This window comes from Anopheles gambiae, chromosome 2 (assembly GCF_943734735.2).
Source record: "Anopheles gambiae chromosome 2, idAnoGambNW_F1_1, whole genome shotgun sequence".
Lineage (NCBI taxonomy): Eukaryota > Metazoa > Arthropoda > Insecta > Diptera > Culicidae > Anopheles > Anopheles gambiae.
Window position 1 is genome coordinate 11,227,973 of NC_064601.1, and position 27,376 is coordinate 11,255,348.

Consider the following 27,376-nt stretch of genomic DNA (forward strand, 5'->3'; position numbering starts at 1 on the left):
AAAACCATCTTGTAGGCGATGAATAATGATGTGCACATTTGAAAGTGATATGGAAAACCCTCAAGAAATTATCATTAATAGAAAAGTAAAGTCAAATCGATGTGGAATAACATTTTGCACGCGGTGAATAACGATGTTTACATTCGAAACTGACTTGGATAACCCTGTAATGAAGTGCATATTCGAAACTGACCTGGAAAACCCTCTAATCCCGGCGAGTGCTACTGCTCCAATTTCCATGACAGAACAGAAATGAGCATCTTCTACAATATGCCTTACGTCTTATTGAAAGCCAAAGAATATTGTTGTAAAAGGCAGCCTCAGCTCGACTTAGCCTGATTGTTAATGTTTCAAAGCCAACTTTCTTTCCCTCAGGCGGGGGGAAGGGGGATAGTAAGTTCTCAGCACAAACTGCACGTCCGTGTTGAAAGAAATCCAATCACACTGGAAACCACCAGTTGGAAGCAAATGTTAGTAGTTTTAACTTTTCGTCTCTTCCACCGGATCCGCAAAGCCTTGACCCCTGACACCACGGTACGCAGGAAAGGGGAACTTTATTGCAGCGACAAGTTTTCGATGCAATTTCTCTTTGCCTCTGCTCCAGGATCTCCACACAGCGGGTGCGTGGTGTAAGAAGCATGGTGGCAGCCGACAGTGCGAGTGTGTGGGCGGTATGGTGCGACCGTGTTTTACACACTTTGGAACATGAAGCAATGCCTTCCGCCATTTTTGTTTTGTGTCACAGGCGAAGTTGCAGAAAGTGAACAGGAAACAGTTCGTGACAACGGTGGAGAACAGCTATGTTTAGGAGGTTCTTGTTGCCTGCTGTGTGTTCGAAAGACGCTGTGAATATGCCCCCCTTTGGGGGTTTACATGCCCATTTTAGTCAAGTGTCCCTCAGCGTCCGATTGTCGGTTCAGCCAGCATTGCAAATGTGGACACAATATAGAAAAGTGATGAAACGGGGGATAGAAAAACAAAAAAATCATACCTTCCGGTAGGCAAAACGGCTCTCCACATATTCTCATTCGCACTCATAAGGGCGGAAGGAAGCCGGGCTGCTGAACATTGTTGTCGAGCGTTTGTTTCGCGTTCTCCTCATTGCGTGAGACGACGTGCGCTTTCGGAGGTCCAGTTTGGAGCCCGGCCGGAAATGCTATCCATTTTACAGAACAAGACAGGCCGTGCTTGTGTTGCCGTTCTGTTGCAAACGCGATCACCTTTCCGAGCGGTGCCAACGGAAGGAAATGTGAGCACGGGAAGGTAGGTGGCGTGTTGCAGAAGTTGGGCAGGGCAGTAGCTTCAGGGAAGAGGACGAGAGGGAGCAATATTTGCATATCGATTTGTGTGTTTTTGTTAGACACTGTAATGCGGCCCCAACTTGGAAGCATTCCCACCGGAGGTGCACAAAAAGGGCGATGGAGCTCTGGTAGTGGTCGTTTGTGGACACGTTCCCCATTACCCAAAAGGGTCACGAGCACACACGTCAACTCCCCAGCCACCGACTGTAGAAAGACCTTCAGGTGAAATAGTTTTCCAAAACAGTGACATCTGAAAACCGTACGCTTTGGTACCCAAATGGTGTGTTTAGAACTATTCTAAGAGCAAAATGACTCCAGCCGTTATGCATGCAACAACGTAAGAGAGAGAGAGAGGATGCATGTTGTTTTCCTACACACACACACATAGATGTGTGGTGCCAAGAATGTACGCCACCGATGCATCCGCTGCATGCAACCGGGCGGCACTTTATTATGCCGTCAGTTTGCCGATCCGCTATTCATAGAAGCTCATAAAAGCGTATGTCGTTTGGTCGTACGTTCGGTTGGGTAGCGTCTTTTTTGTTGGTGGCAACTTCCAACCGGCGCTTGGTCGCGAAGGACAAAAAGAACCCGCACACAAAGTTGAACCAGTCAGCCTCCCGCAGGTCCTTGAACATTGAACTTCAAAACGAATTTTTAGTCGGCTTCGATCGTTAAACCATAGAGAGAGAGAGAAGGAGAGAGCGCCCGCTCCGGTAGTCGAACTCAAACTAAGGATGGAATATTTTAGCAGGTCCTCCTGCAACCGGATTGCCTGGCGGAAGGGCTGAGCATAGGAGAGCCAGAAGTGGGTTTAAATTCTTTGTTTGCCGATTCGTTCTATTCTTTAACGTTATTGCTAAAGTTTTGCTTTAGAACATGCACATACACACCCTTTGCAAGGAAAACGTATCGGTTCGATCATCCGGAAGATCATCGGAAAAACGACGGGACGGGTGGCCATACCTGGCCGAAGGGAAACCGGACCTGACTGACACTGGGTGACAGTGATAAATTTAATAGCGCCGGTTAGACCAACCGACAGCTATCCGCCCCGAGATGGCAGTTTCGCCTTCCGTGTTCTGGTTGCTGCTGCCTGCCGCCCTTTACCGTCCCCCTACCAGAGGCTTTACCCAGAAATGGGAAACGTTTGATGACACTTTGCCACTGGCCCAAGAGCGCTGGTGCCATTAAAGCTATGGGTTGGTGTGTGTGTTTTTTTTTGTTTGTTTGTTTATGTATTTGTTGTACCGTAGCATCGTGTGGCACCAACATGCAAAGATGCTAAAACCGGCATCGAAAGGTGGGAAAAACAGCAGACGCGGAACGTGAAGCACAAAGCGGATGCTTGTGCGAGCGAAGAGTTTGATACAAAAAAAAACATGTTTTCAAAAGGAGGAAACCCCTGAAATTGACGTTGGTTAGTGTCACTTTACCCCAAACTGAGGTTGGTGAAAATGGGGTTTGGACACAGCGAGTTTGTGCCCTATCATCAGTTGGACAGTTCGGTTGTGCTCGACCTGTGGCTGCCGATAAAAAGCTAATCGAGGCGTACGATTGAAAGCGGGGATTGGTGGTGTTGTTAATTTTTTAAAAGGTATGCTCGTTTACATTTTCCACATTCCTTGTTGGCACTGATTTCCTTTCGGTGTGAAAATGAAAGGTTAAATTGATTCTCTGTTCTTCTACATCACGGTACGAAACAGAGCGGAGGATTGTTCCGAGCAGCGTGTTGACGAAGAAACGCGATACTATTTAGAAATGGATGAGCTGAGCTTGAGGTTGAGGTTTGCGAGTTGAGGAAAACTAACAAGCTAGGACGTGCTTAGCTTTAACTGCAGAAAATGTAGCCCCATTCCGGGTTACTTTGCAAATGAATTCAGATTTTTGGTATAATTCACGCTTGGCTCCAGTTTTCTGGTGATTGAAAATGAGTTAAAGTCACTCGACTCGCGAAACAGTGGGCGAAACAACCACACTAGTGATGGGTAAAGTAGGCAAAAATCTGGAATCGACTCAGATCCGACTCCGATTAATTCGGAATCGACTCCGGAAGATAGGTCCGCCCTGCATCATCCGGAGCCGTTCGGAGTCGTCCGGAATCATCCAGAAACGCCCGGAGTCGTCTGAAGCCGTCCGGAGTCGTTCGAAGTCGTTCGGGGTCGTCCGGAGTTGTTTGGAGTCGTTCGGAGTCGTTCGGAGTCGTTCGGAGTCGTCCGGAATCGTTCGGAGTCGTCCGGAATCGTTCGGAGTCGTTCGGAGTCGGAGTCTTCCGGAGTCGTTCGGAGTCGTACGGAGTCGTCTAGATTCATCCGGAATCGGCTACAGACAGTGTCATCCAGAGTCATCTGGAGTCGGCCGAGGTCGGCCTTTGAAACAAAGGCCTGTATAAGAAGTGCACGCGCAAAGTGAAAGACAAAAAACACAACGAAAGGAAAGGTCTGATCATACGCACAAAGGCTCCTGTTGACTCCGACCAACTCCGATTCCGGTCGACTCCGAATGACTCCGGACGACTCCGGACAACTCAGACTCCGATCGACTCCGAACGACTCTGAACGACGCCGAACGACTACGAATGACTCCGACGACTCCGGACGACTACCGACGACTCCAAACGACTCCGACTCCGGGCGGATCTAGTTGTTCCATTTTGCCGGTGTCGGAATCGGACTAACAATAGTTGGAGTCGGATCGGAGTCGTGGGTGCGCTCCAGAGAGCACATCACTAAACCACACTTCCACTTTTCCCTGTCTCCTCGGAATAAAGCTTTCCAATTTCTGCACATTTTGCCATTCATTGAAGTTCATTTGAGAGTGCCCTTGAGAGCGTTATCCACGAGCCCCCCCTCACCCGCCAGCAGATACACGCGCGCCGCACCCACAAACCGGCGAAACCCAACCGAAAACAAAGAATCATAAGCAGCCGCCTCTCCCTGCCAACGCCATTGCGCCACAGCATGATGGTAGCACCCAACCAGCACCAACCACCAACATGGATGATAAACTCTCGCGCGCCCCGTTCGGCCGGTTTGGTTCCTGGTGCACCGAGTGCAACTGCACTCGTAGATCGGGTTTTTTTGTTCCTGCCCAGCTGTGTCTGAGCCATTTTATCGGTTCGCTCTGTGTGTGTCTTGTTCTCCATTTGCTACGCTTGCAGCACATAGGATGGGGACCCAATTCCACTGGTACGGTTAAAAAAGTGCACACAGCAAAGAGTGGCGTTGCGCTTCGGGTCGGTTTGGGTCGGGGCACAAGGATGGAGGCTGCATGTTAGTCACCGATACGGACGGGGAGTGTACATTCGCTTACGTTACGCTGTACAACGGAACACACACACACACACAGACACCCGGGGCAGCTTAGAAACGAAACCAACACAACCCGGCCAACAGAAAAGTGTTACGCTTTTGAATCATTAACGTTTTGCGAAGCAAGTAATTTGTTTCGCGTCCTTCCACTTCTGCTTTGGTATGGCAGTGAAGAAAAAAAAACTCTCACTGTACTGTACCATGCAGGTGGAGGGGAAAGTGTGGGCTTTAGAGGTTTGCACTTGAACTACGGAGGCGGACAGAGCAGATGTTGTGGTGTGTTCTCTCTCTCTTTTTTGCAATTTATATCGTATCCTAAGCTTTACATCGTGCTTCGTGTGCTCTTCTCCGCTTCTCGCCATTCGTCGTATCGCATATTTTTAGCAACCATAATCCTGCAAAGTGCATTCATCTGCATTTGATTCATAGTTTTGGGAAAGTTTTGTTTCATTTTGATCCGCTCCTGTTGTAGTTTTCGCTTATCGTTTTCGGTGCAATTGGCACACAAAAAAGTGCACCGAAGTGCAAGGGAAAACAATTATGGAATGTGCTAGTGGGGAGTGGCTAGTTGATGCATGAAAAATGCACAGCAATAATCCACGCCCTATCTGCCATGCTTGACACTCACTATCCGTGTAGGCAGTAAACAGGACACCGCGACGACAAGCCAGAAATCCAACACGCCGTGCCGGAGATCGATTGCATTCAAACAACGGTAGCAAACCGTTTCCTGCCGCGAGCACAAAACAGTTGTGCGATTTTCCCATGATTTGTACCGGCGTACCGTATTTCATCGGAAATGGATGTCTGGGTCTGAGTGGGGATGGATTCGATTGATAGTGGTTAGAGGGTACAGGAAGAAATATGATGCACACGCCGCACGGTAGCTGAACCGAGCAGTGTAGGGGGGAGCTGCGGTTGGTGGTGGAGCAATCAATGGGCAAATTGTTGACTAATCGTTTGTTGAGGTAGGCTAACAAAGCTCGTGATGTGTGCCATACCGCCGGCATGACTAAGTTCGCAAATATTCGTTCAATCTCTCCGCTAGTTGATCGTTGAAATATTATGCGATTGGTTGTGTGCTCGTCTGGGATTTGGGAGGAATTTATTTTCTGACTTCATACTTTGCTTAGTGGCTTAGTCCAGTATCCGCCTTCTTTATTACAAATATATTTATTTGCATTTGTTATTTTTTACATACATTAGCAATAATAGTAAAAACGAATTTAAAGCCATTTGGTTTAATCATCGTAACATGACCATTTTATCTATTAGAACCTTAGAATTATAACATTGAAGAAGCAGCATGGGTGTCTTCGAGTATCCTAAGCCCTACAAATCGCATCCTCCTGCCCAATACATTGCTTATTAAAATCCTTCCCAGGGTTTCCCTACAATGGTTTCCGAGAAATCGTAATTGACCTTTACCAGTGTTTTATGTTCCCATTGCAAACCCTCAAAGCGCTCGGGTGGGTTGTTGGCGAAAGAAATCTTATATCACACCCGAGGACATCTTTTAATTACGCAACGCAAAACGCAAGCAATCTGATGCTCCCGGGAGTGTCCCCTCCACCGCCACCAATCACCGGTGGGCTTAGAGGAGAACGAACAAGAAAATTAACGAACAGAAGCTAGCTGTGAGCAGACTACAGACAGATAGACCGAAGAACCTCATGTAACGAGCCAACGAGGCAAGAAGTTCCTGCCAACGTGCTCTCGCCTCTAACGGTTACGTTAAAAATGGTCCTCGTGCAAAAGTCATCGCCCCCACACCCCCACCCACCCACGGAACCGGAGCCGCCGCTTGCACATTAAACCGGGAAGCCATTTCGGAACGATAATCGAAGGAAACGCCACAATGGCAATGGGAATTACGTAAAAAAAATAAAAAAATAAAGATGCTAACCTTGCTGCCACGAGGCGACGGTCGAGAAACCCGTACAGGAAAAGCGTTCTTTGCTTATGAACGTTAGGAGGGGCCCAAGGTAAGAGGTTTCTTCGGAGCTGCGCTCTGCTGCTCAAGTGCAAGTGTACTTAGGACTGGAGAAGGTGGCACAAAAAAAAGTGTCAGGCTGTCTCAGACTCGGGCGTAACAGGGAAAAGCGAAATAAGCGCGTAAGCGACCAACGGAAAGCAAAAGTGCGAGCGACGGATTAGCGAGTGGAGGAATTTCGCGCCCGTGCCAGTGACACACGATAGCACAACTGTGTTTCCTGTGGCGTTAAGGTGTCCGCTCTGCTAAACAATGCTCAATCAGTGGAGGGTTCTTTCGACATATACCGTAGGCGGACAGACTGGCGTGAAAAGACGGGGGTGGCATGTACCGTGAGGGCATAATAATTGCACGTTAGCTTCGCCCATCCATCTATATCTAGCCCGCTGGTGCTCGGTGCTTGGACGTTCTTCTGGACGGTGGATGAATGGTCAATAAAGCAAGACAAACCTCTCGTACCGGTCGTTGCAATATCGTTGCCGATAAATCAACCGCAATGGCCACCATTGAGCGTCGATGAATTTGCTATACTGCAGCACTGTGTGTGTCTGTGTGTGTGTGTGGCAAAAAATCGGACAGCTTTATCTGCCGCCGTGTGGTTGTGCTGTTCTCCTATCGATTATCAAATCAATCACGGCGAGAATGGCGTAGAGCGTGGATTTGCTTCATGTACTCCACTTCCTTCTAGGCATGCATATCTGTTGCCCCCGATCCCTTTTGAAGGGGGTTGTGGATAGGCGCCTGTTGTTAAATGGTCTATGAGTTGCCCAATTTTAGTGCGCACCCGCAAGGCGGTTGGAAGGCAAGAATCATCAAAATTGATTAAACTCCATCCATGGGCGAGAGCATAGTGATCGTTCGATAGACATTAATATCATCACAACTTTCTTAATTCCGTTAGGCAGTGTTGTGGTTTCTGAGGGAATGTATTTAATCTGAGCTATTGTATTTCAATATTTGCTAACAACATATGCATCAGCCATGTAATGATGGTTCATTTGACATATTTCACCACCTAACACTACTACAAAGCTGTCGTTTTTCAAGGTATTTTTTCCTATCTTTGATTACTCTAATGCATGCTTGGAATCCTCCGTGTTATATTGTGCTGTTAAACTGGTTTATCTTGTTAAATGCTACTATATGGGTGGATTGATATTACTATAATCATTTCTACTGGATACTGATTCAACGAATTCAATCGATAATAACATCAAATATGAAATTCTTGGAAATCCTTTCCTAAACCCTAAAAAAGTCATTCGTCAATTCCAACGTGGTTCTTTAATCGATTTCCCACCCTTTTTTGTATGATTGCTTTGTATATGCTACTACTTGTCTGTTCTGCGAAAACAACAGATTCAGATGAATGTTGAACTGATTTTTTTGCGAAACAACATTTCATCGTGCGAGACCGTTCAAATCAGCTCCCAATCATTAAGCACGTTACTAGGCACACCTGGTGGCCTGGTGCAGCAGTTCCTCTTCCGTGTTTTGTTGCTTATCGATATCAGCTACCACCCAAACATTGGCCAACCGCCATGTGCTGCTTCCCTCGGTGCGCGACGCGGCTCGATAACAGCCGATAACAGTAACAATCACTCTTGCACACGAGCCTAGGGGCCCCTAGGAGGACACACATCACACCTGGCGCACAAGGTATTCCCTGATATTGTGACGCACCTGTGCCGGTCCTGTCACGGTACGGCGCACTTATTTTTAGCGATAGCTCAGTGCACGGTGCACTCGCGAAGCCGGTCAAAGGTTCTGGGGGCTCGCTACGGTGTGCGGTCATCGATGGCGGCAGTACTGGCCGGGTTGTTATCGGTCCATTGACATCGAACGCACTAGTGTGTTTGGCTGCTATCTGGCCTATTATCTTGGTGCACGGTTTTTGTGTTTGATTTTAGATAATAACTTGTGTTGGGAGAAAAAGGACGCCGCAAGAGGTTGGTTGTTGATTTACTGCGTGCGATTACATACACACGCACACACATAAACACCGATCATTACGCTGATAATCGTTAAGTGCGATTGCACTGAATTGTTTGAAGAAAGAAGCCAAAAACGAAGCGCAACTAATGATACAGTGCTGCGTAGATAAGATGTACCGGATTCCCTATTCCGCCGAATCTTCGGTGGCGGTCAGTGCGACAACAGGTGTGCTAAAAGTAGGTTACTTATCGCTAACCCGAGCAATCTGAGTTGAAAGTCCTACTCGAGCGTCGTGATATGCGTGAGGTGGATTAGCTTAGCGAGCGTTGATAGCAAGCATTTACCAAAGTATTCGTTGCTTTTTCGATTATTGCTGATATAGGTTTCAAGGCCGATCGTGACATAACGCTGGCTAAGAGTTACGACCATCCCTTTACGGTCATCGACTCGTGCACATTGATTGAAGAGCAAAGTGCTTCGAACAGCTTCTATCGTTTGATATTGAAACAGATTTAAATGGAATCCAGCTGTGCGCAGAACAAAGCAGAACATCAAAACACATTGATTGGCCATCTTCATTTCGATGGTTCTGAACCGGTTTTTGTGACTTTTTGCGACTGTCCCACCTCTCCCAAATGATTCATTCGTTCGGCGGTGTCTTGATTGGTAAAGGTGGCTAGCAAACGAACCCATCGCACACTGCCGGGGCTTCACGAACTTACCGGTCATTGCGGCGTTCCCCCGTTCGGCGTTTTGGGGCAATAAAACAGAAACTTCTCCGCTCCGCCGTGATGGATAGTGAACAGTCGAAACTGTGCAAATAAAGTTTTGGAAGCTTTTAGCTTTCTGCCGCACACATCTTCCTAAGGCAAGGCATGGAGGCATGGAACACAAAAGTGGAGCGATGGGAAGAAAATTGTTCCCAAGATGACTCATTCGACCCGCAGTGATGTGGAGGGGGTTCGGAGGGATTGAAATGAAATTGCAATAAGCGTAACAATAAGCTACGCTAGGCAGAAGCTGAGCTGGAGACTTCATGATTGAGTCACTATTTGAACGCGCAGGACAATCAGAGGTGGTACCTCCCTGCTGTCGGCGTAAGAGTTGATGAGCTTCTTGGAAGAAATACATTGATTAAGGATGGAATTGATTTCATCTGCTATGATCATCTTTTTGACCTGAAAGTGCTTTAATGCTAGGGAAACCCAACGTACAAAATGTCTGCTCCCTTTTTGTTGTCTGTCGCTCGAAATGGCAGAATCCGGTAAGTCATCAGATCACACAATCGAATGGCCAGTTAATGTTACGTAGGACGGTTCCGAGATTAGCATCGAACCTTATCAGCAACTACGATTTGGGTAGTTTAGTTAACACCGAAGGAAAATATCTACTCGAAAAAGAAATGGATACTTATGCCTAATCTGCAATAGATGGAGTGTCCTCGCACACGTGTGACAGCTCTCAATGTCCATTTAATTAGGTACATGTTAGACGTGTTACATTTCACTATTGCTTCCCATCCCTAATTCCAATCGAGTTCCCTATTCCGAGAAATATAGCAACAAAACCCAAACTTACCTTATAGTAGGAATCCTCAGCTAGCAAAAGGAATCTGGTGTTCGGAAATACACAGGAAAAGGAAGCGTTCCGAAATACACAATCCTTCCTTCGACTGAATCGCTGAATTCCAAACCAACCAGACGGGTGATGATGGTGATGGTGGTGCGAAAAGCGCTTTTCCCTCGCGTGTTCGGTGGTTTCCAGGCGCTGCTTTGGCGATTCCCGTTTCTGCTTCCACTAACCTCCAAATAGGCCTGCACACACCTACGCACCACCTCGTTTTACCGGGTAGCTAGCTAACTAATACTGCTGAATAATAAATCGCGTAGCACGGAGTTTTCCCTTTATTTCTGTTTTCTTGCTTATTGCTAGCGTTGGTTTTGTTTCTCCACTTCGGGTGGGCGGATTGCTGGCAGTTACCACTGGGTCACAAGCTGACAACACAGCCCGCACGCACATACACGCACACAACCACCTTGCTGCACAGAGGAAAAAAGGACACTCGCGCATGTGTTTGCGTTGCCGCCGGTACACCGCACCATACACACCAAATGCACCAAAAACCTACACCACCGAGGACGATGCAAACGGAGTTTTTGTTTTTCTTCCTGTGGTTGTGTTATTAAGCACTTTCTCCTATTTTTAGGTTTTGCGCTGATTTATGGAAAAGGATGCTTCTGGCGTGCTGCGAGCGAACCTGTCATACGGGGAGCACTAGGACGGCAGCACGTTTACCAAGCGTCGTCACCCATTCATATACACTTCGCAACAGGGCTGGGTGGCTGCGGTATGTATGACACACTTTACGATAATTTGCATACACCTCTTGTATACCACCACTACACTACACTTCCACACACACACATGCACACTCTGTCGGTTGTTTTTACATAGTTTTTTGCATCCTTTGCTGGAATTGCTCGCATCAGTCAACTCAAAACTGAACCCCGAACGTCGATCAACTTTTCATTTTCAATCAGATCGCACACAGCTGCAGCTCACTCACGTGAACTTTTGGCAATGAACTGCAAAACCTATGGGAAATGATGGGGGAAAACAAGAAATAGTTGAACGATTGTTGGTGGCTGCGAAACTCTAAATCCGGAACTATCAAGGAACGCGACCACTTTTTGACAGATCGAATACGTCATGCTGTTGTTGTTGCTGTATCCTTACAAACTGTACACCTGTGTACAGATGCTGACGCCGATGACGATGATGATGATGATGATGATGATGCACATAAATTTATGGGAATACATTACGCAAGATATCAGATGGAGATTCGGGACGCTTTCGAAGGAATATTTTTGTGGTCTGAGGCCGTCGGATTGGCTGTCAAAATCGAAATCGTTGCTTTCTGGGGTCCAACATTTCGGGGGAGCGCTTGTTCGAACCACCGTGGACCGATTTTTGCTCGCTCCAAGTTATGAAACTGGTCGCTCTCTTGCGGGTGTTCTCTCTTCGTTTTGGAAGAAATAGCTTCATATCATACATTATCTAGAATCTAGATTTAAATGATCATTTCAACCTGCACGATATGCCCAACTTTCCCAAAACTATGGAATTGTACTCAACGAACTTATTACTAACTTAAACTTTGATGTTCCTCAAACAAAATTTGCAATCGTTTTGACAGCTCCTAAATGTGAGAGAGAGAGCGAGCGCGTTTGCTTAAGATATGTATGGAAACTACGGGGGATCACAGCTGATGGGAGGTGGGCACAATCGGTAGAAGGAAGCTCGGTACACGTCTTCCCATCATTGCCACCGTTTGCGCAGAGTGGCAGTATCGTTTGTATGCGCTCTCGCTTCATTCCGTTTGCGGTTAGGTACGCAAAGAGTGATTTGTTTTACATCCATCTCGCTTTTACCCAGAGTAAAGCGTTCATCTTTTTTCCGTGAGCTAAATCCGCTCCTCTACTACGGCTGCCTAGCAAAGAGACGCATTCTCACGAAACAACACAAAAAACCAACAAATCGGTCACACATGGATCACAAATTCTTCATCTTTTGATGCCCCTGTGATGTAGAACATTTCCAACTAGTAGGGGGTTTTAACCACTCAAGATAGGGAATCCCTCTAGAGGTCACTAGAATTGCACACGAACACACACACACACAATCACACACTGTCTCTAAAAGAACCCAGGTCGTAGCAGAGTACGAAAATTGTTGGAAATTGTAAAGAGCATCCTTTCTTCTTCCTTTTCCTACGCAAGGGGATGATGGAAAGGAACACAACTCTCTCCGAGGTTTGAAAAGAGAGAAGATACCCCTTTTTTAAGAGAGCAAAACTCTAACCGCAAACTGAAACCGTGCCGCGAGAACGCCTGCTTTGTTGTTGTTTTTCAACCCCAGCGGGTTGCTCTGGGAGATGGCCGTAGGAGCATTAGCCCAGCGCACTAGCAGCACCATGCCAGTAAGGGGCAGATGGTTAGGGAAGGAAAAAAATGGGGGAAAGCGTATGGAAAAGGAGGGGGTCGATTCGAGTTCGAAAAGCAGATGTTTTTCGACATCCAATCCCAACCAGCAGCTGATGAGCCGGTTTACGGCGGTGGGTGTGGGTGTACGGTAGGAGAGAAATAGAGTGTGTGAGTGTGTATGTTTGTGTTTGAGTGAGATAGAGGGTGGGAATGAAACCAAGTGAACGAAACCCGCAGAAGATGTGGATGCTTGCAAGACAAAAAGAATGGTTTAGACTGTGTTTCTATTTCTCATTTTTCACTTCAAAAGAATCGTCAATCAAAACGGATGTTTGTTCACAATAGCTCTAGTTTGTAGTGCACACCTTTAGGTTTTGTCGAAAAAAAAAAAACGGGTTCATTCAATATCAAATCGATGCCATTAAACCCCTTCCACGAACAAAGCGGGATGGGACACACCGATGAGGGATGGGAGGCCAATGCTGGCCAACGGGAAATGCACTGTTGCGTGCAGCAAAGTATACAGGCGTCGCACTAATGTGTCTTGCAGCGTCTGCATCCATCAGCTCCCGTTCCCCGCACAGTAGTCACTCGCGAAGAGCTACGGCTGGAGGCCAAAACTCAGCAAAAGAAGCGAAAATGCGTTTGTACAGGGAAGGGCTTGTTCCCGAAACACGAACCAAACTGCGTCGCACAAAAATCCATTTCTTCGATGTAGGGTTTTAGAAGAGAGCAAGGGTTTTTCTTTCTTGCGCACACCGACCCGACACACACTGCTAGAGCATTGCAAAACGCTTTTCACAATAGAAGACGACGACGACGACGCACCGACGGAAAGGAGAAAGCACACACTTGCACGCACGAAACTTCCCTCCCGAGTGGGATAGAAAAGAGAAAGACACACACACACCGACACGCACCGTGAGATGATCACAACCGTTTACACTGTGGGTTGGGGTGGCGGGGCGGGCTGGGCTGAAGGTTTGCTTTTTGTTGTTGTTGTTGTGGTGATGGTTATGAACTCTTCCTGCTCTTCGGGGCCCGTGTGTGACTGTTTGTGGTACACGCTTGTTTGCCGTGCGTTAGATGGGCTCCGGGGGTTTAGAGACTGGCTGCGCGCACCGAGACAAACACACACGCCCGTTGTGTACCGAGACGAGAATGCGAGACTGAAACTTTTACCCCCACGTGCACACGCCTGGACTCAAGGCTCGCGGAGCGCTCGCTCACTCGCTCGCTCATCCGCGCACAACAACGCGCGCGTGTGCCCGCGAGAGCAATTTTGCGCGAGAGCACGCCAATAGGAGCGAATGCGAAAAAGAGAGCGAGCACAAAACGCGTTCGGATACGCGCATGTGGAACGCGGGCTCTCTCCCTCTCTCTCTTTGCTTTGTGTGATTTCACCCTTCGAGTAATAGGGGTTGCAGAGCAGATGGGGATGGGGCGAATGCGCTCCCGTCATCATCGGCACCGTCATCACTGACATTAGCAGCATGCAAAACAAGCGTTTCGGGGAGCACTATGTGTGTGTGTGTGTGTGTCTGTGTGCGGTATGGAGCAGCAGACAGACTCTGAGGGGGAGGGTGTGTTTCGTGACCTACCGAATAGAGCAAAAAAAAAAAGAGGAAGAAATGAAACGAGATACGTGGTAGCTAAACTTCTAACGAGCCGACTGCCCACTTTTAGGTGGATATCACCTGCGGATATCGGTCACTTTCGGAAGAGCCAGCCATGGGAGCTGTGGTGGTGTGTCATAGAAAGGTTTGCTTTTTTGTATTTATAGCTTGAGAGAACATTAACATAAGCGGCTGTTGCAACACTAACATGAGCTTAGTTTTACTGGACTTAATTTTAAAATAATAAAATACGCCAAACTTTATCATCTTCTAAGACAAAACACGTTGAAGCGAATGTAATTTGTTAATGCTATCACACGACTAAATCAATGCATCACAGTTCTTTGTAAAACTAATACAGCCCTTCAAAACAGAGACCAGATCCCTCTGGCATGGTTCAGATGCAACAAGATCCCGGTGCAGCAAACGTACGGAATAAAGGTGAAGAAACTTAAACGCAAATACGCACAGCCGCCCGCCACACGAGACAAAGTGAGAGAAGCTAGTCGCAGGCATTGCATGATGTCCCATAAGCGTGTTGCAGAAGGTTGTGTTTTTTCTGTTGGCCCGTATTGCCATACCATCTCACTGGGTCTCATCCCCCGTAGCCGAGCCAGCGAAGGGCGAATCTCTCATTCTGTTGCACCGCTCCAGTGCCACCTTCGCCCGAAGGACAAAGAATTCCATCCATCCCGTGTTGATCGGGTTGGAGTTCAACGATCTCACCGTGTGTTTGTGTGTGTGAATGTGAAGTTTAAGCTCCCGTCGATACGAAAGTCTCGGTTGCAATTGCACCGAATCACGAGAGCAGCAGGGCTGGCAGGAGCTACAGGAGAGGTAGGCAAGGATGCAACGAAAAAGATAAACTTTCGAGGTGGGATTTAACGTAAACTTTTCCCGCATGATAAACTGGCTTGCGTATTGAGGTCATCAGTTTGTGTAATGCATAAATTCGGCATGGAATTTTGCAGCGAACGGCACAAGTTCTTGCACTTTGTTTTACTCTGTTTATCACGTGCAGTTGGGGCGTAATGTTTTTAGTTTTTTGTTTAAAGTCCAGAACAATATAAATGGCTTTCCGACTGTCTAAAGAGATAAAGAGATTATAGAATCCTCTTATCTTTTATTAGCCAGATTGCTTAGTTGTGAAATTCACAAAAAGGGTCTTGGAAAACGAAAGCTGTGCGCAATTGGTAATATGTTTTCTCATTCTACTAACGATAATCTTAACACTAACAACTTCTTATGCAATGTTTATTTCCTAAAAATAAAAGGATCGAAAACAAAACAAAACTGCGTAGACAAACTTTGGACACTGTAACGTATCAAAGGGCAAACGTTAAAAACAGCATCAAAGAAACACGAAACAGCGGACTTGGGGTTTTAATTTTACCTTTGTTTACATAACATTCGCTTAGCGTAATTCGAAAGTATCCCCCTCGGAACTCGAGCAAGTTGCGTAAGGCACGAGAACTAAGGAAACTTACTTATTATGATGTGTCCTTTTCGCAATGAAAAAAAAACATGGATACTTCACTTCCAAACTCCATCCTACGCGTAATATTTATAACTACAAACAATTCCACTGACTGATGCATCCTCCCACGTGTACAGTTTTTTGTTGTTGCTGGAGACAGGACCTTAGATAATAATAAACATTGCATTGGAAAATATCTGTTAAGTAACGTGTATATCTGGCCTTCAGCTGGAGAAAACACACACACCTTTTTCCTCGTGCTTGTGATTACGTGCATCAGGATGTGGTTGGGACAGCTTTTAGACACAGGTTATCTCTCTAGACTGGCACTTCTTTCGGTGTTTGCCTTGGTTTGAACTCATCTGTGTCTGTCACATGCTAATCCAGACGGACCAGTGGGCCTGATCATTCCTCTGTTATTGTGGTGACGGCATTGCATCATTTCGTGCAATGCTCTTTATGCTTTGAGCACATGAAAAAGAGGCTCGGCTATGCGGTATGCTGCTGAACTTACTAACACGTGTTGTGCAATATTGCTTCGATTTAACGGGAAGCTATTTTCCGATCGATCTGTATGATGGGAGTTTTCAGAGGAGCTTTATTAGCTATAACAAAAGCGTATGGTCTTGTTTTGATTTACCCTACTTTACTTGGAACTGCACACATGACTGATCAATGTGCGTAATAATCGTCCAACTGTGTTCTAAGTACTTGCCCTCAATTCCATCCCAAAGCTAGCTCACTTTCATCTTACCCTAGACACCCTGGCACCCTTGTACGATTGCTACACGAATCGCTAGCTTAGTTCCCAGCTCAGGGTCAATTTACTTAGCACGCGCGAAGGGCTTTGCGTACGGGGTTGGGTTGACTGATTTGCTACTCGGCAGGCAATTTGGAGCTGCTACGAAAAGTGATTCCAACGATCAACAGCCCGAGAGTGTTGCAAACTAAGAAGAGAGCTCTGACCTCAATCTGTGACGGCGATAGTAGAAGCTTAGGAGGAGCAGGAGGAGGGTTGTGTTTGACGTTAATTTTTGGTCCACGTTCACGCTGTACGCATGCAACCGGAGACGGTTTTGTGGTGATAAAAGGGCGAACGCTGCCGATCAAAGTCCACACGATCGCGGTACGGTGGTACGGTTCAACTTCGATGCAACGCTCTTTGTGTGTGTTTTGTTTGGAGCAGTCGTTGATGGAGCTGCCAAGATCTGGCCGCATGATGAGCGGGTTTAAAAAAGAAAGATACGTTTTAATGACCTCGATTGAGGTAAAATTAAAAAAAAATGTTTTCCAGTAATAGAACGCAGTGTGACTAACTATTCTTTTGAAAAAATCAAGATAAATTAAGTTTAAGGGCAGTTATAGATGATGCAACTGTATTAACATGCACAAATTCACTATTACATGTGCCAAGAAAGCATGATGAAATCGTTGTTAAACTCTTGTTTAATCCTTACGTGGCGTCGTACAAGTTCGAAGTCAAGCAAAGAAGCCCCGGATAAGCGGCGGTACAAAATTAAAACATGAAACTTTCCTTCTTCTACCAGTAGAAACCTTTCATTCTGATTACCCAATATACACCACTCCCAAAATACACAACTCTCTGCAATACAGGGAAAAAATAAACGCTACAAAACAGCACAAACTCCCGAACCTGTCATTCGTAACTGACCACAGCGCTGCTTCCTCATCAGAATGGACTTAGAAGAGTAAACAGCTCAACAAAAATAAAATAAAAAGAGAGTATCGTTTCATAACGACGCCGCCCCATCCTTAGCGAATGCTGGCGGAGGTTTGCTTAGAGTGGATAACGCCTGGCCGTTCTCCATTAGCAAAGGGTACAAACGTGGAGACCACCTTTGCGTCATCTTCTAAGCCGACGACTTCATCAGGCTTCCGGGTGGAGGCTTTTTTTTTCTCAGTCGCAGTGTGCTTCAACAACAACTACAGGGGCAAAAAACCATTCATTCCGCACTCATTCGTGACAGTATGACCTCTAGGACCGGGACGTTAGTATCGCCTCCTATCTCTAGTCTGTTTGCACTGGGATTTGAAAACGATAGAGGGAGAGGGAAACAAGAGAGAGAGGAAATAAATAAAACTAAAATCCATGAAGATGACGCTAGCAAAGATGGGGAAAAAATTGCACATCCTACCACCTAAGCAACCTCCCCTCCCCTTCATCACCGTAAACGTATGCCGGGGATGAAATCAGCTGAATCACGACGGCTCTACCCAGAAGATTGCCTTCCTCTGGCTTATAATCGCTTGTTCTAGCAGTTTTGTTTTTGTTCTTCTTTCTGTTGCTCCTCGGTGGTGCCCCCGGGGGTTAGTTCTTTGTCTCGATCGATTGCGTGCCTCACTGGGTGAATTGCTAGGAGTGAGGAGGAAGTAGTAGGTTGCAATGCGTTTAGTTAGTGATGTGGAAAAAGTACAGATAAACTAGCCAACGAGGAACTTACTGATGGTCGGCCGGTTGTGTTTGTGACCGTCCAGTGCAGAGTGTGTGGGATGATGATTACGTTAGAAATTCTATTAATTTCACCCTACTGCTGGAGGAAACGTAACACATTGATGGGGGGGAGCAGAGCGCCGGCTTGGTGTTTGATTCGTGACGGATGTACAGGGTGGGAAACATTATGAGAGGGAACCGATTAAACAAAGTGAACGTGTGTCAAAGTAGGCAGCAGCGGCTTATGGAAATGCGTCCATGTGTGAACGGGATGGCCAATGTATGGTAGCAGTGAGAAGCAGGAAAGAGCATTAAAGAGAAGGGCGTGCGAGAGAGACATAGAAGCAAACCAGTGTGGTGAGTTAGGGTGCGTTTGCTGGTGCGTTCGGTACAAGTGTACTTGGAACAGCTGATTGCTCGCTTCAGGGATTCCCCGTTTCTCGGTGCAGCTGTACCGAGCTGCCATTGAATCATTTCGACCGGCTGTTAGCTGGTGGTGTGAACGAGAGGTGGAACCATGGTTGTACGGAGATGGGGTGAAAAAGATAGAACAACAGTAGAAAAGCTGGCAGCAAATTCGTGCAATAGGGAAGGAAAATATGGTTTGAAAGAGCACACACACTGATTCTCTCTTTCAATGATTGCTCGGTGCATGTGTACCGAATGGCACCAAACCATCGAGTTCATGATGATGATGATGAATAAAGGTCAGTTAGGTTGCCACGAAAGATGATTAGTTTGTTCTTCTTATAAGTTATGTTAAGTATTCAAGCCAGTGCGCTCCAACATTTTTAGGACCACGGACCAGTTGTGTATGAAAATACATATACCGTGGCGCACATACATGAAGAGCATATATTTTGTAGACTTTTTTCAAAGCTTTTTGATCCAAAATATGCTTCAATATTATTTCTGACATTTCTGTTGAAAATGTAAACTTTAATGTGGAAAAAATAACAATATGTTATTTGTTTAATTTCATTTCGTTTATTCAATATCCGCCATCAAGGCTAAATTACGCAGACTTAAAACTAATTAATAACTAACAAACAAACAAAATTATTTTTGAAATCCTAAGCTTAAATAAATTAAGCCTGACTCACCAAAAAAGAAAAGAAAAAAAAATACAGGTAGAGCGCAGAGATGATCATAAACTTACAGACAAAATAGAGAGGAAAGGAAACTAAGAAGAAGAATTAAGGAAATTAGAAGAAAGAAGACGGTTATGGAGAGAGTAAAGAGAGAAGTCGAAATCAAAGAGATAGTAAAAGTGGTTAAACAGCCTGACACAGGATAAAAGAGGATTATGAAAGTTTAAAGTGTATGACGTGTTTCAATTGACAGAGGATCAAGTGGAAGAAGAGAACGCGAGGGAACATATGATAAACGAGAGTAAATCGAGAGAATCAGTAACTGAAAGTAGTATACCACCAATAAAATATACTTGAAACACTTCTGAGATTGTTGTGACCAAGAATTTTGCGACCAAGAATTTTGCGACGAAGATTTTTGAGACCAAGATTTTTGTGACCAAGAATTTTGCGACCAAGAATTTTGCAACCAAGAATTGTCGTCCAAGAACTTTGCGACCAAGAACTTTGCGACCAAGAACTATGCGACCAAGAACTTTGCGACCATGAACTTTGCGGTAAAGAATTTTGCGACCAACAACTTTGCCATCAAGATTTTTGGAAAGAAGAAAAAATGGAAACAACGGATTTTTATTTTCTTTTTAAGTTCACATTTACAGTGTAGACCTCAATGGTCAGCAAACTAGGAGCAGACATCATAGATACCGTTTGTAAGTTTTGCAGTAGACACCGTAAACGAAATGACACAAAACAACCAGAGTGGCCAGAAATACTTATTTTCATATGTAGGGTTTGAAAAAAGGCCTGTGTAGGAACGAGGTCAAGTAATGTAGAACTATTTGACAAATAAAATAGCCATAAGTGCGTTACAGGCAGTTTGATATCTAAGAGCCCTTTACGATTCAAATTTTAATTGTGATAATAATGATTAATTAGTCTGATCGTCAGAAGGAAATTGTAAATTGGTTATTGAATGTTTACTAGTATACTAGACCTCGTTCCTACACAGTCCTTAGTTTGAAAGAAAAATCTCAATTTTTTTTAATCATTTAGCATCCCCCCCTCCCGCTTAACACTTCTTTTTAACTTAGTTTTGAGTTTTAACCTACCGAAAACTACTGATAAAATGTTGGCGCTCCTACCGAAATCTGCCAAATTAATCTGGCCACACTGACAACACTCATCTCTTGTTTACTTGTCACAATTCTATTGGAACAGGAATTGTTATCCTCTGCTGTAAAAGTATTTTAATAGCTCTAATTGTACGAACACACTCGAAAGGTGCCGATAAAAACAGTCAACTAATTTCAGTATTGTTTGTCTCAAAGGTACGTGGTGCGTTGCAGGCAGGTTTCGCTTCACCCAGCGAAACAAAAACTGGAGTGTGTTTGCTCATGTGATCCAGTGGCAGAGGAACACAATGACGACATAGCCCGTTGTAACTGATGTAATTGATATCGATTTTTGGCTGTCCGTGTTCAGTTTCACACGGGGGATTGTTTGCATGTGACGAATGCTTATGCGAGGCGAGCCGCTGGATTACGGACACGTGTAAATCTCCTCTAGTCACGTTTGAAAGGCAAACACGGCTCGTATCGTGACGGACCCATCGCTCACATCGAACCAATCACGGAGAGGCAAAACATCGTCCCCGAAGTTGCTACACGTCTGCAAAACCTGAGCTAGAAGTGGCAGGCCCGTAATCATGGAGGTGAACAAGGATGAAGCGAAGCGGTGTATCGAGCTGGCAACGGCCGCCCTTAAGATGGGCAATCTGGAAAAGGCGGAAAAGTTACTGAAAAAATCACAAAACCTCTATCCCTTGGCTCAGGCGGAAGAGCTGCTGAAGCGTGTAAAAGCGGCAGGAACTGGCCCCTCGGCCGGCAGTGCAGCCGGAGGAACCGGAGGCGGGTCCACAAATGGGCCATCCGCCGCCCGCAGACGCCCGGTCCATCGGGAGGAGGAGAAACCGGCCGAACCAAAGCTTAACGTTGACTACACTCAGGAGCAAGCGAACGCGGTCAAACGCGTGCAAAAGTGTAAGGACTTTTACGAGGTGTTGGGCGTCACGCAGGAGGCAACCGATTCGGAGATTAAAAAGTGCTACAAAAAGCACGCGCTGCAGCTGCACCCGGACAAGAACAAGGCGCCCGGTGCGATGGAAGCATTTAAATCGCTCGGCAACGCGGTAGAGACGCTGACCGATCCGCAAAAGCGAAAAGCGTACGATCTGTACCGTACCACGGGCGGGGGGCCAGCCGGTACGCGGGCGCGCGCATCGAACGGTGGCTACACGTACGGCCAGAATGGGTTCAACTTCCAGTCGGACTTCGATACGGGCATCAATCCGAACGATCTGTTCAACATGTTCTTCGGCGGCGGTTTTCCGCAGCAGCAGCAGCAGCACACGCAGCACCATTACTATCGGGCGCGGGCCGGCCGCGGCTCACAGTACGACGACCGGAACGTTAGCCAGCCGAGCCTGATCTTTGGGTTGATCCTGTGCTTCGTCGTCGTATCGCTGCTGTCGACGTTCTTCGCGTCCGATCCGGTGTACAGCTTGCAGCAGACGGGCAAATTTGCGGTCGAACGGCGCACGCTGAATCTGAAGATACCGTACTACGTGAAGAACAACTTCCTGAGCGAGTATCAGGGCACGCTGGCCCGGCTCGAACACTCGGTGGAGGAAGAGTACGTGACGTACATGAAGCGAGCCTGCAGCAATGAGCGCACCTATCGGGACGCGATGATTGGGCGGGCGAAGAGCTTCGGCAGCCGGGCACAGTTCCAGCAGGCCCAGCAGCTAAAGATGCCGTCGTGCGAAGCACTGTACCGGTTGGGCATTGGGGTGGTACAGTATTGAGGCGAGCTGGAAGGATAATCATGCTGCCAGGGTTGCGAAAGTACTATCTATCTCTATAGATGGCTTAGCCAGTTTTTAGGATATTAATGTTTTTTTTTGTCTACATGGTGCTTTGTTCCAAAGGTCGCCGAATTGGTTGTATGAGTTCGTTTTCTCAGTGAGCTCAAGTCATCAGTACCGCTGTAAGAAGCACACAGTTGTAGGACCACACTATTTGTCTGCCGGGTTTCTTCGGATTGGTTATTATTTTTTTATTGGTATCGTCATTTCAATAAACATAAATTGACAGTAAGAGGAATCAATGCTTTATTCATATAAATTCGTGCAGTTCGTCTAAAAAAACTTTACTAGGAGGCAAAGCGTTTGTCTTCAGCCATGAAATCAGACATGAAATCAGTCTAAAACGAAGATAAATGAAGTAATTTAGCTTTACAATCACAGATAATCCCACTTTGCTGTGATCAATGCCGTTTGCGCCATTAGGATATTGTGAACTGGTTATGCACTTCGTACTGCTTTCATGCTGAATGATGATAGTACGCGATGCTAGCGATACAAGCAAATCGGATTTCAGTGTTCCCCCTAAAACCAAGATTATCTTTCTCCGAGTGCCCCTTACCACCGACAACACATCTCTCAATAGACAAAGGGTCTTTAAATAAGTTATCTTCATTCCTCGACCCTTTGTCCGTCTTGCTAGCTAGCGATAGTTTGCCTCTTTTATTGGTTATCATTTTTACGATCCCCACTTCCCAGGCACGATCGCAGACGGCAGATGAGTTATAGCTTCCAATTTTCTTCCGCTTAATGTGTGTGTGTGTATGTTTTTGATCACGGAAGAAATGATGAATCGCGGTCCCCGGTCCGGCACTCTTGTTTCATGGTCTAGCTCGAATGCCGATCGTTGCTTCCAAATCGAACGGAATGAAACATGCCAACCCATGTGGTGATGTTGTTGTCGTAAGTCAAACTCGTAAATTCAGCTCTGCCCCTTCTGACACGTGCTCCAACCGCGCGCGGTGCTGCTGGATGTAGGTACCGCGGACACACTCACAAACAGAGTTATTTGAAATGTTTATGGGAAAGTGTAATTTATTGCAGACGTTGCCTTGCGTATGTGTGTCCTGTGTGTATGCAGATGTAGTAGTACGTTTTGATGCTTCTACCAGAACACCACCCGATGGTGGTGCATTAATTTATGAACTTCCCAATGAACTTCCACGCCACTAATGGGGGGGTGCCACTTCCTGCTGGTCGCGCAAGTAATTACGTTAATGCTGGAGCTAATTAATTTTTCACACCCGAAGCAGAAGCCCCCCCCCCCCCCACAACGGCACGGCAAGGTGGATTTCGATTTTCGCGAATTGATTGAAAGTGATGGGATTTATTGTCATCTAGGGAAGCAGTGCGCGCGGTCCCGTCCATGCTCTGGGTGTGTGTGTGTCGATTGGCGTTAAATGGTTAATTGAATGTTGTCCATATCACGCGGACCACTTTGCAGCCCTCGCTTGTGATGGTTTGCTTTCGTCCGCGCAAGCATCCGTTGCCATGGCGGAGTGAGACATTAAATTTATTAATCATCATTTTTATTGATTGGATCTGGCCGAAATGGAGGGCTGGTGAGAAGCGGGATGAGGTTGAATTTTTTTTTTGCTTTTTCGGTGGCATCCCGAAACTTGTCACCGTGCGCGAAGCCGAAAAGCCGGACCCATAATTGATATAAAGCGATAATCAATCATGCTTCAAGGACAAAGGAAACGCACGGGATGTGACGCTACCCGGCCGGAACCCGCAGAGAGAGCACACAATCTGGTGGTTTTGGGTTAGCGGTTTGCCGGCGGCAAAGCATGCGTCAGATGGGCATTTGATGGGAATTGATTGTGCGTTCGGTCTCGGTTCGCTTCGGTTGGATTACAGTTGATTCGATCGGGACGTCGATCTGACGATTTCAGCACCCCATGTTTGTTTCGTTGTTTATTTGCACACAAAAAAGGTAAAAAAAATACACACATACACACACACGCACTACATCCTATCGACAGTCTTCGCTCTACTCGCGTAGCACAATTTTCACCGGAATGCCAATGTCCGGACGCAGCACCAGATCCGTCTTGACGCGCAGCTTGCCCAGCGATTCGCCCGGCAGGATGCGATAGTTGGCGATCAGCTTGATCAGCGTAACCTTCATCTCCATCAGCGCGTACCGCTGGCCGATGCAGTTGCGCGCCCCGATGCTGAACGGCAGATAGTCGAACGGGCCGCGCTTCGACTCAGCGTCCTCCGCAAAGCGGGACGGATCGAACTGGTTCGGGTTGGGGTAGATCTCCGGATTGCGGTGGATCACGTAGATCGGCACGAGGACGTTCTGTCCCGCCGGAACTGTGGTCCCATCTGTGGAGGGAAATGAATTCAGGGGGAGCTTATTGAAGGGAAAGTTCAAGGCAAATGAGGTGTCCCATTTACTCACTCAGCTCCAAGTCTTCCACCAGCGCCCGCCCAATAATGCCGACGGGTGGATACATCCGCAGCCCTTCCTTCACCACCAGATCCAGATACTTGAACTCCTGCAGGTTCTGGTAGGTAAGCTCGGCCGTTTTGTGATCCTTGCCGAGGATCGATACGATCTCCTCGTACACGCGCTCCTGCACGTCCGGGTTGCGGGCCAGCTCGTAGATCGTGAACGAGATGCCGCTCGTCGTCGTGTCGTGGCCCTCGAACATGAACGTGTCAACCTCCTCGCGGATGTCCAGATTGCTCAGCGGCTTACCCTCAACCGTGACGTTCAGCAGCAGATCCAGAAAGGTGAGCTTGCGCTTGGAGTAAAGGTTTTCCTCGTTCAAATCGAACGCCACATTTTGTGCCTTCTCCTTGGCGAGCTGTTCGCGCCGGCTTCGTATCACGCTGTCGGTGAACGCGTGCAGCTGCTTGATGACCCTGCGCTGCTCCCAGGCGTTCGGGTGGAACAAGTTGTACAGCGTTGGGTACGGTCCAACGATGCTGATCGTGCGCAGCAGCACCAGCACGGCCATTCTGGGGAATTATTCCGCGTTGTGTATTAGAGAAGTGAGATGATCTTGACAAAAAAAAGCCATGATTCGCGATTCGCTACTTACCGCTTCACGTTCTGCACGTACTGATTGTCCGGATTGTGCTGTGCGTCCACCGTCGTACCCATGGACGTTTCGCAGATGCTGTCCAGCGCCATCAGCGTGACGTAGTCGTAAATGTCAAACTCCTTGCCGCCGACGTGCTTGCGCAGCAGCTGCACCATCGTGTCCGTTTCCGTGTTGAACACGCGCACGAACTGTTCCAGTATCTTGAAGTGGAACGTCGGTGTGATGATCTTGCGCCGCTGGAACCACTTCTCGCCGCTCGCGATCAGCAGACCGGTGCCGAGCCAGGGCTCGATGAACTGGTACAGCAGCGCTTTCTCCGTCTGCTTTGCCAGCAGCACCTTCTCCACGTTTTTGCGGCTCGTCATCATGAGGATGGTCCAGTTAAACAGGGACCACATCATGTAGTCCTGTCCATGCGTTTGATGCAGCTCCACCACCTTCTCAAAAACGCCTACGTGAGGGAAAAGAGAATTAGGAGGCATAAGATAGAGGGGAGGGGCATGACCGATCAGTTATTTTCGCTAGCACAAGTGGCTTAGTTGCTTTACCACCTTTGCCCTTTTCCCTGTCGCACGCGATAAATTGCCATTGTGTGGTGATAAACACCGCACAAATCCCTACGCAGGGGGGCGCTGGCGTCCGTGGGTGTTTACACGCCGTTCCCATCGATAACGGAACGTGACGGGACGAAAATCAACAATCACAGACGATTAAAGGGTGTAAGCGCCTAGGCAGGGGTCGATGGTTACAGGGCTTTCCAGGGGCTCTCATAGTTGTGGGACAGTTCCTAGACTCTTTCCCATTGGAAGTGAACTTCGTACGTTGGAAATTTAACTCTATGGCACCGTTTTTGGACAGGCTCGTTGGAAATTACTATTGGATTTGTCCAACAAGGGTGCTAGAGAGTCCAATTCCCATTACAATAAGTTCATTTCATGCAGGAAAGAGTCAATAAAGCTTTGACAACTCCTGGAAAACCCTGTAAGCCTACTTGTGAACTTGTGCAAAGGAAATAGGTTGAAACGGGCAGTTCGCATGGAAGGCTCTGGAGCTTGCATCACAACATACGGTTATACAAAGTCCTTTAAAATATCTTCATTATTCATTCCCTTCATGATCTGAGCAACTGTTTTCTATTGCTTTATTTAAAATTCTGCTCCCTTCCCAGCCTACTTACCGGGTATATCCAACCAGGCAAACTGCAGCAAATTACCAACGACCGGCAGCGGCTTCGGTCCCGGGAAGTGTTTGTTAATCTTTTGCAGCTTCTTCCGCTCGATCAGATGGCTGATCAGCAGATACACGACGCCCGCTATTAGCAAAGCTTGCAGGATCATTATGCTGCAGCTAATTACGCTCTGGAACAGATACACTGCTGTCTATCGCCGATCACGACCTGCACGGTCAACCACTGTGTACACTACTAACCGGCCCCATCCAGCCGGTAGCCATAGTGTTTGCGTGTGCGTCGTGCCATTATCGAATCTTATCAATGAAATTAAAGACTTATCGCTAAAATTTCTGCTAAAATCCAGCACTCTAGGGGGGGAACGACACTTTGGGGTGGGGGGTAGAGTTGTAAATTTTGGGCAAAACAGTGGATTACGATAAGGTGACGAATTGTGCTAGTGTTGGTGACGGAAAGGTGCGTCAATTTTTTTTGTTTATCATGATTGAAGTTTCTATTTTGATTACGGCACCCGGCAGTTATCTCACGCGCTATATTTATGGTCATTAAATCGTAATCACATCGAACGGCACTGTGCCCGAAAATGTGGAGCAATGAACTGTGGTGAGATGGGATCATTTTGGGTACAAATGGACGAGACTTAAGTTTTGAAAAGTGTCCAATTTATTCAATTAAATGTGTTTCCGTGTTGTTTCTTCTTATTCTTCTTCTTCTTCTTCTTCTTCTTCTTCTTCTTCAAAGCATAAAGCAATTTCTCATTAGTGCTGTACTGTGTAAATTGTACAGAAAACTTCATCCTGAGCCACAGTACGAGATTGAAAGCTAAAGAAGCGACGACCATACACGACATTTTAGCCCAGAGATGTCAAACTGATGGCCCGCAGGGATGATGAATCTAAGCTTTCAATTCCGCACAATTTTAGTAAAATGAATAAAAATCGATGAAAATTATGTTACAACGCTTTCCGATGATTAAATTTTTTGCTAGCTACACATATTTGATGAACAATTCTTAAAAGAAACAACTCACGATTTAGTATCAACCT

The 27,376-nt window shown here is 46.7% G+C and overlaps 3 protein-coding genes across 7 annotated transcripts in view; 1 reads left to right on the top strand and 2 right to left on the bottom strand.

Moving 5' to 3' along the window:
- Positions 1-13,718, bottom strand: part of LOC1281268 (ATP-binding cassette sub-family G member 1) — a 28,895-nt gene extending 15,177 nt beyond the window's left edge. The window contains exons 1-2 of one of the 5 annotated variants that reach the window (XM_061648769.1): positions 13,447-13,718; positions 10,119-11,134 (exon numbers count right to left, since the gene is read on the bottom strand). The gene's annotated coding sequence lies outside the window, so the exon portion shown is untranslated. Of the gene's footprint in view, positions 1-10,118; positions 11,135-11,365; positions 12,062-13,206; positions 13,231-13,432 lie in introns of those variants that run through there. The other 4 variants (XM_061648770.1, XM_061648771.1, XM_061648773.1 and 1 more) reach the window with 4 other exon arrangements.
- A 6,558-nt stretch (positions 13,719-20,276) lies between these two features.
- LOC4577058 (dnaJ homolog subfamily B member 14) lies at positions 20,277-22,323 on the top strand. The gene is made up of 2 exons (XM_001238448.3): positions 20,277-20,424; positions 20,491-22,323. Exon 2 carries the CDS (start codon positions 20,868-20,870, stop codon positions 22,023-22,025), a length of 1,158 nt encoding a protein of 385 aa, XP_001238449.3. The 5' UTR covers positions 20,277-20,424; positions 20,491-20,867; the 3' UTR covers positions 22,026-22,323.
- Positions 22,324-23,946: 1,623 nt separating this feature from the next.
- On the bottom strand, positions 23,947-26,558 carry LOC1281265 (cytochrome P450 4d2). Its single transcript, XM_321208.6, has 4 exons — positions 26,319-26,558; positions 25,139-25,592; positions 24,493-25,055; positions 23,947-24,416 (listed from the first exon to the last, which is right to left on the bottom strand). Exons 1-4 carry the CDS (start codon positions 26,476-26,478, stop codon positions 24,076-24,078), a joined length of 1,518 nt encoding a protein of 505 aa, XP_321208.6. The 5' UTR covers positions 26,479-26,558; the 3' UTR covers positions 23,947-24,075.
- Between the last annotated feature and the right edge of the window lie 818 nt (positions 26,559-27,376).

Excerpts from the sequence above, each read along its gene's own strand:
- LOC4577058 (XM_001238448.3), top strand. The coding sequence starts at position 20,868 with ATGGAGGTGAACAAGGATGAAGCGAAGCGGTGTATCGAGCTGGCAACG.
- LOC1281265 (XM_321208.6), bottom strand. The coding sequence starts at position 26,478 with ATGATCCTGCAAGCTTTGCTAATAGCGGGCGTCGTGTATCTGCTGATC. Across the intron at positions 25,593-26,318 it reads TGCCTGGTTGGATATACCCG|GCGTTTTTGAGAAGGTGGTG; the intron begins GTAAGTAGGCTG and ends TCCCTCACGTAG. Across the intron at positions 25,056-25,138 it reads TACGTGCAGAACGTGAAGCG|AATGGCCGTGCTGGTGCTGC; the intron begins GTAAGTAGCGAA and ends ATAATTCCCCAG.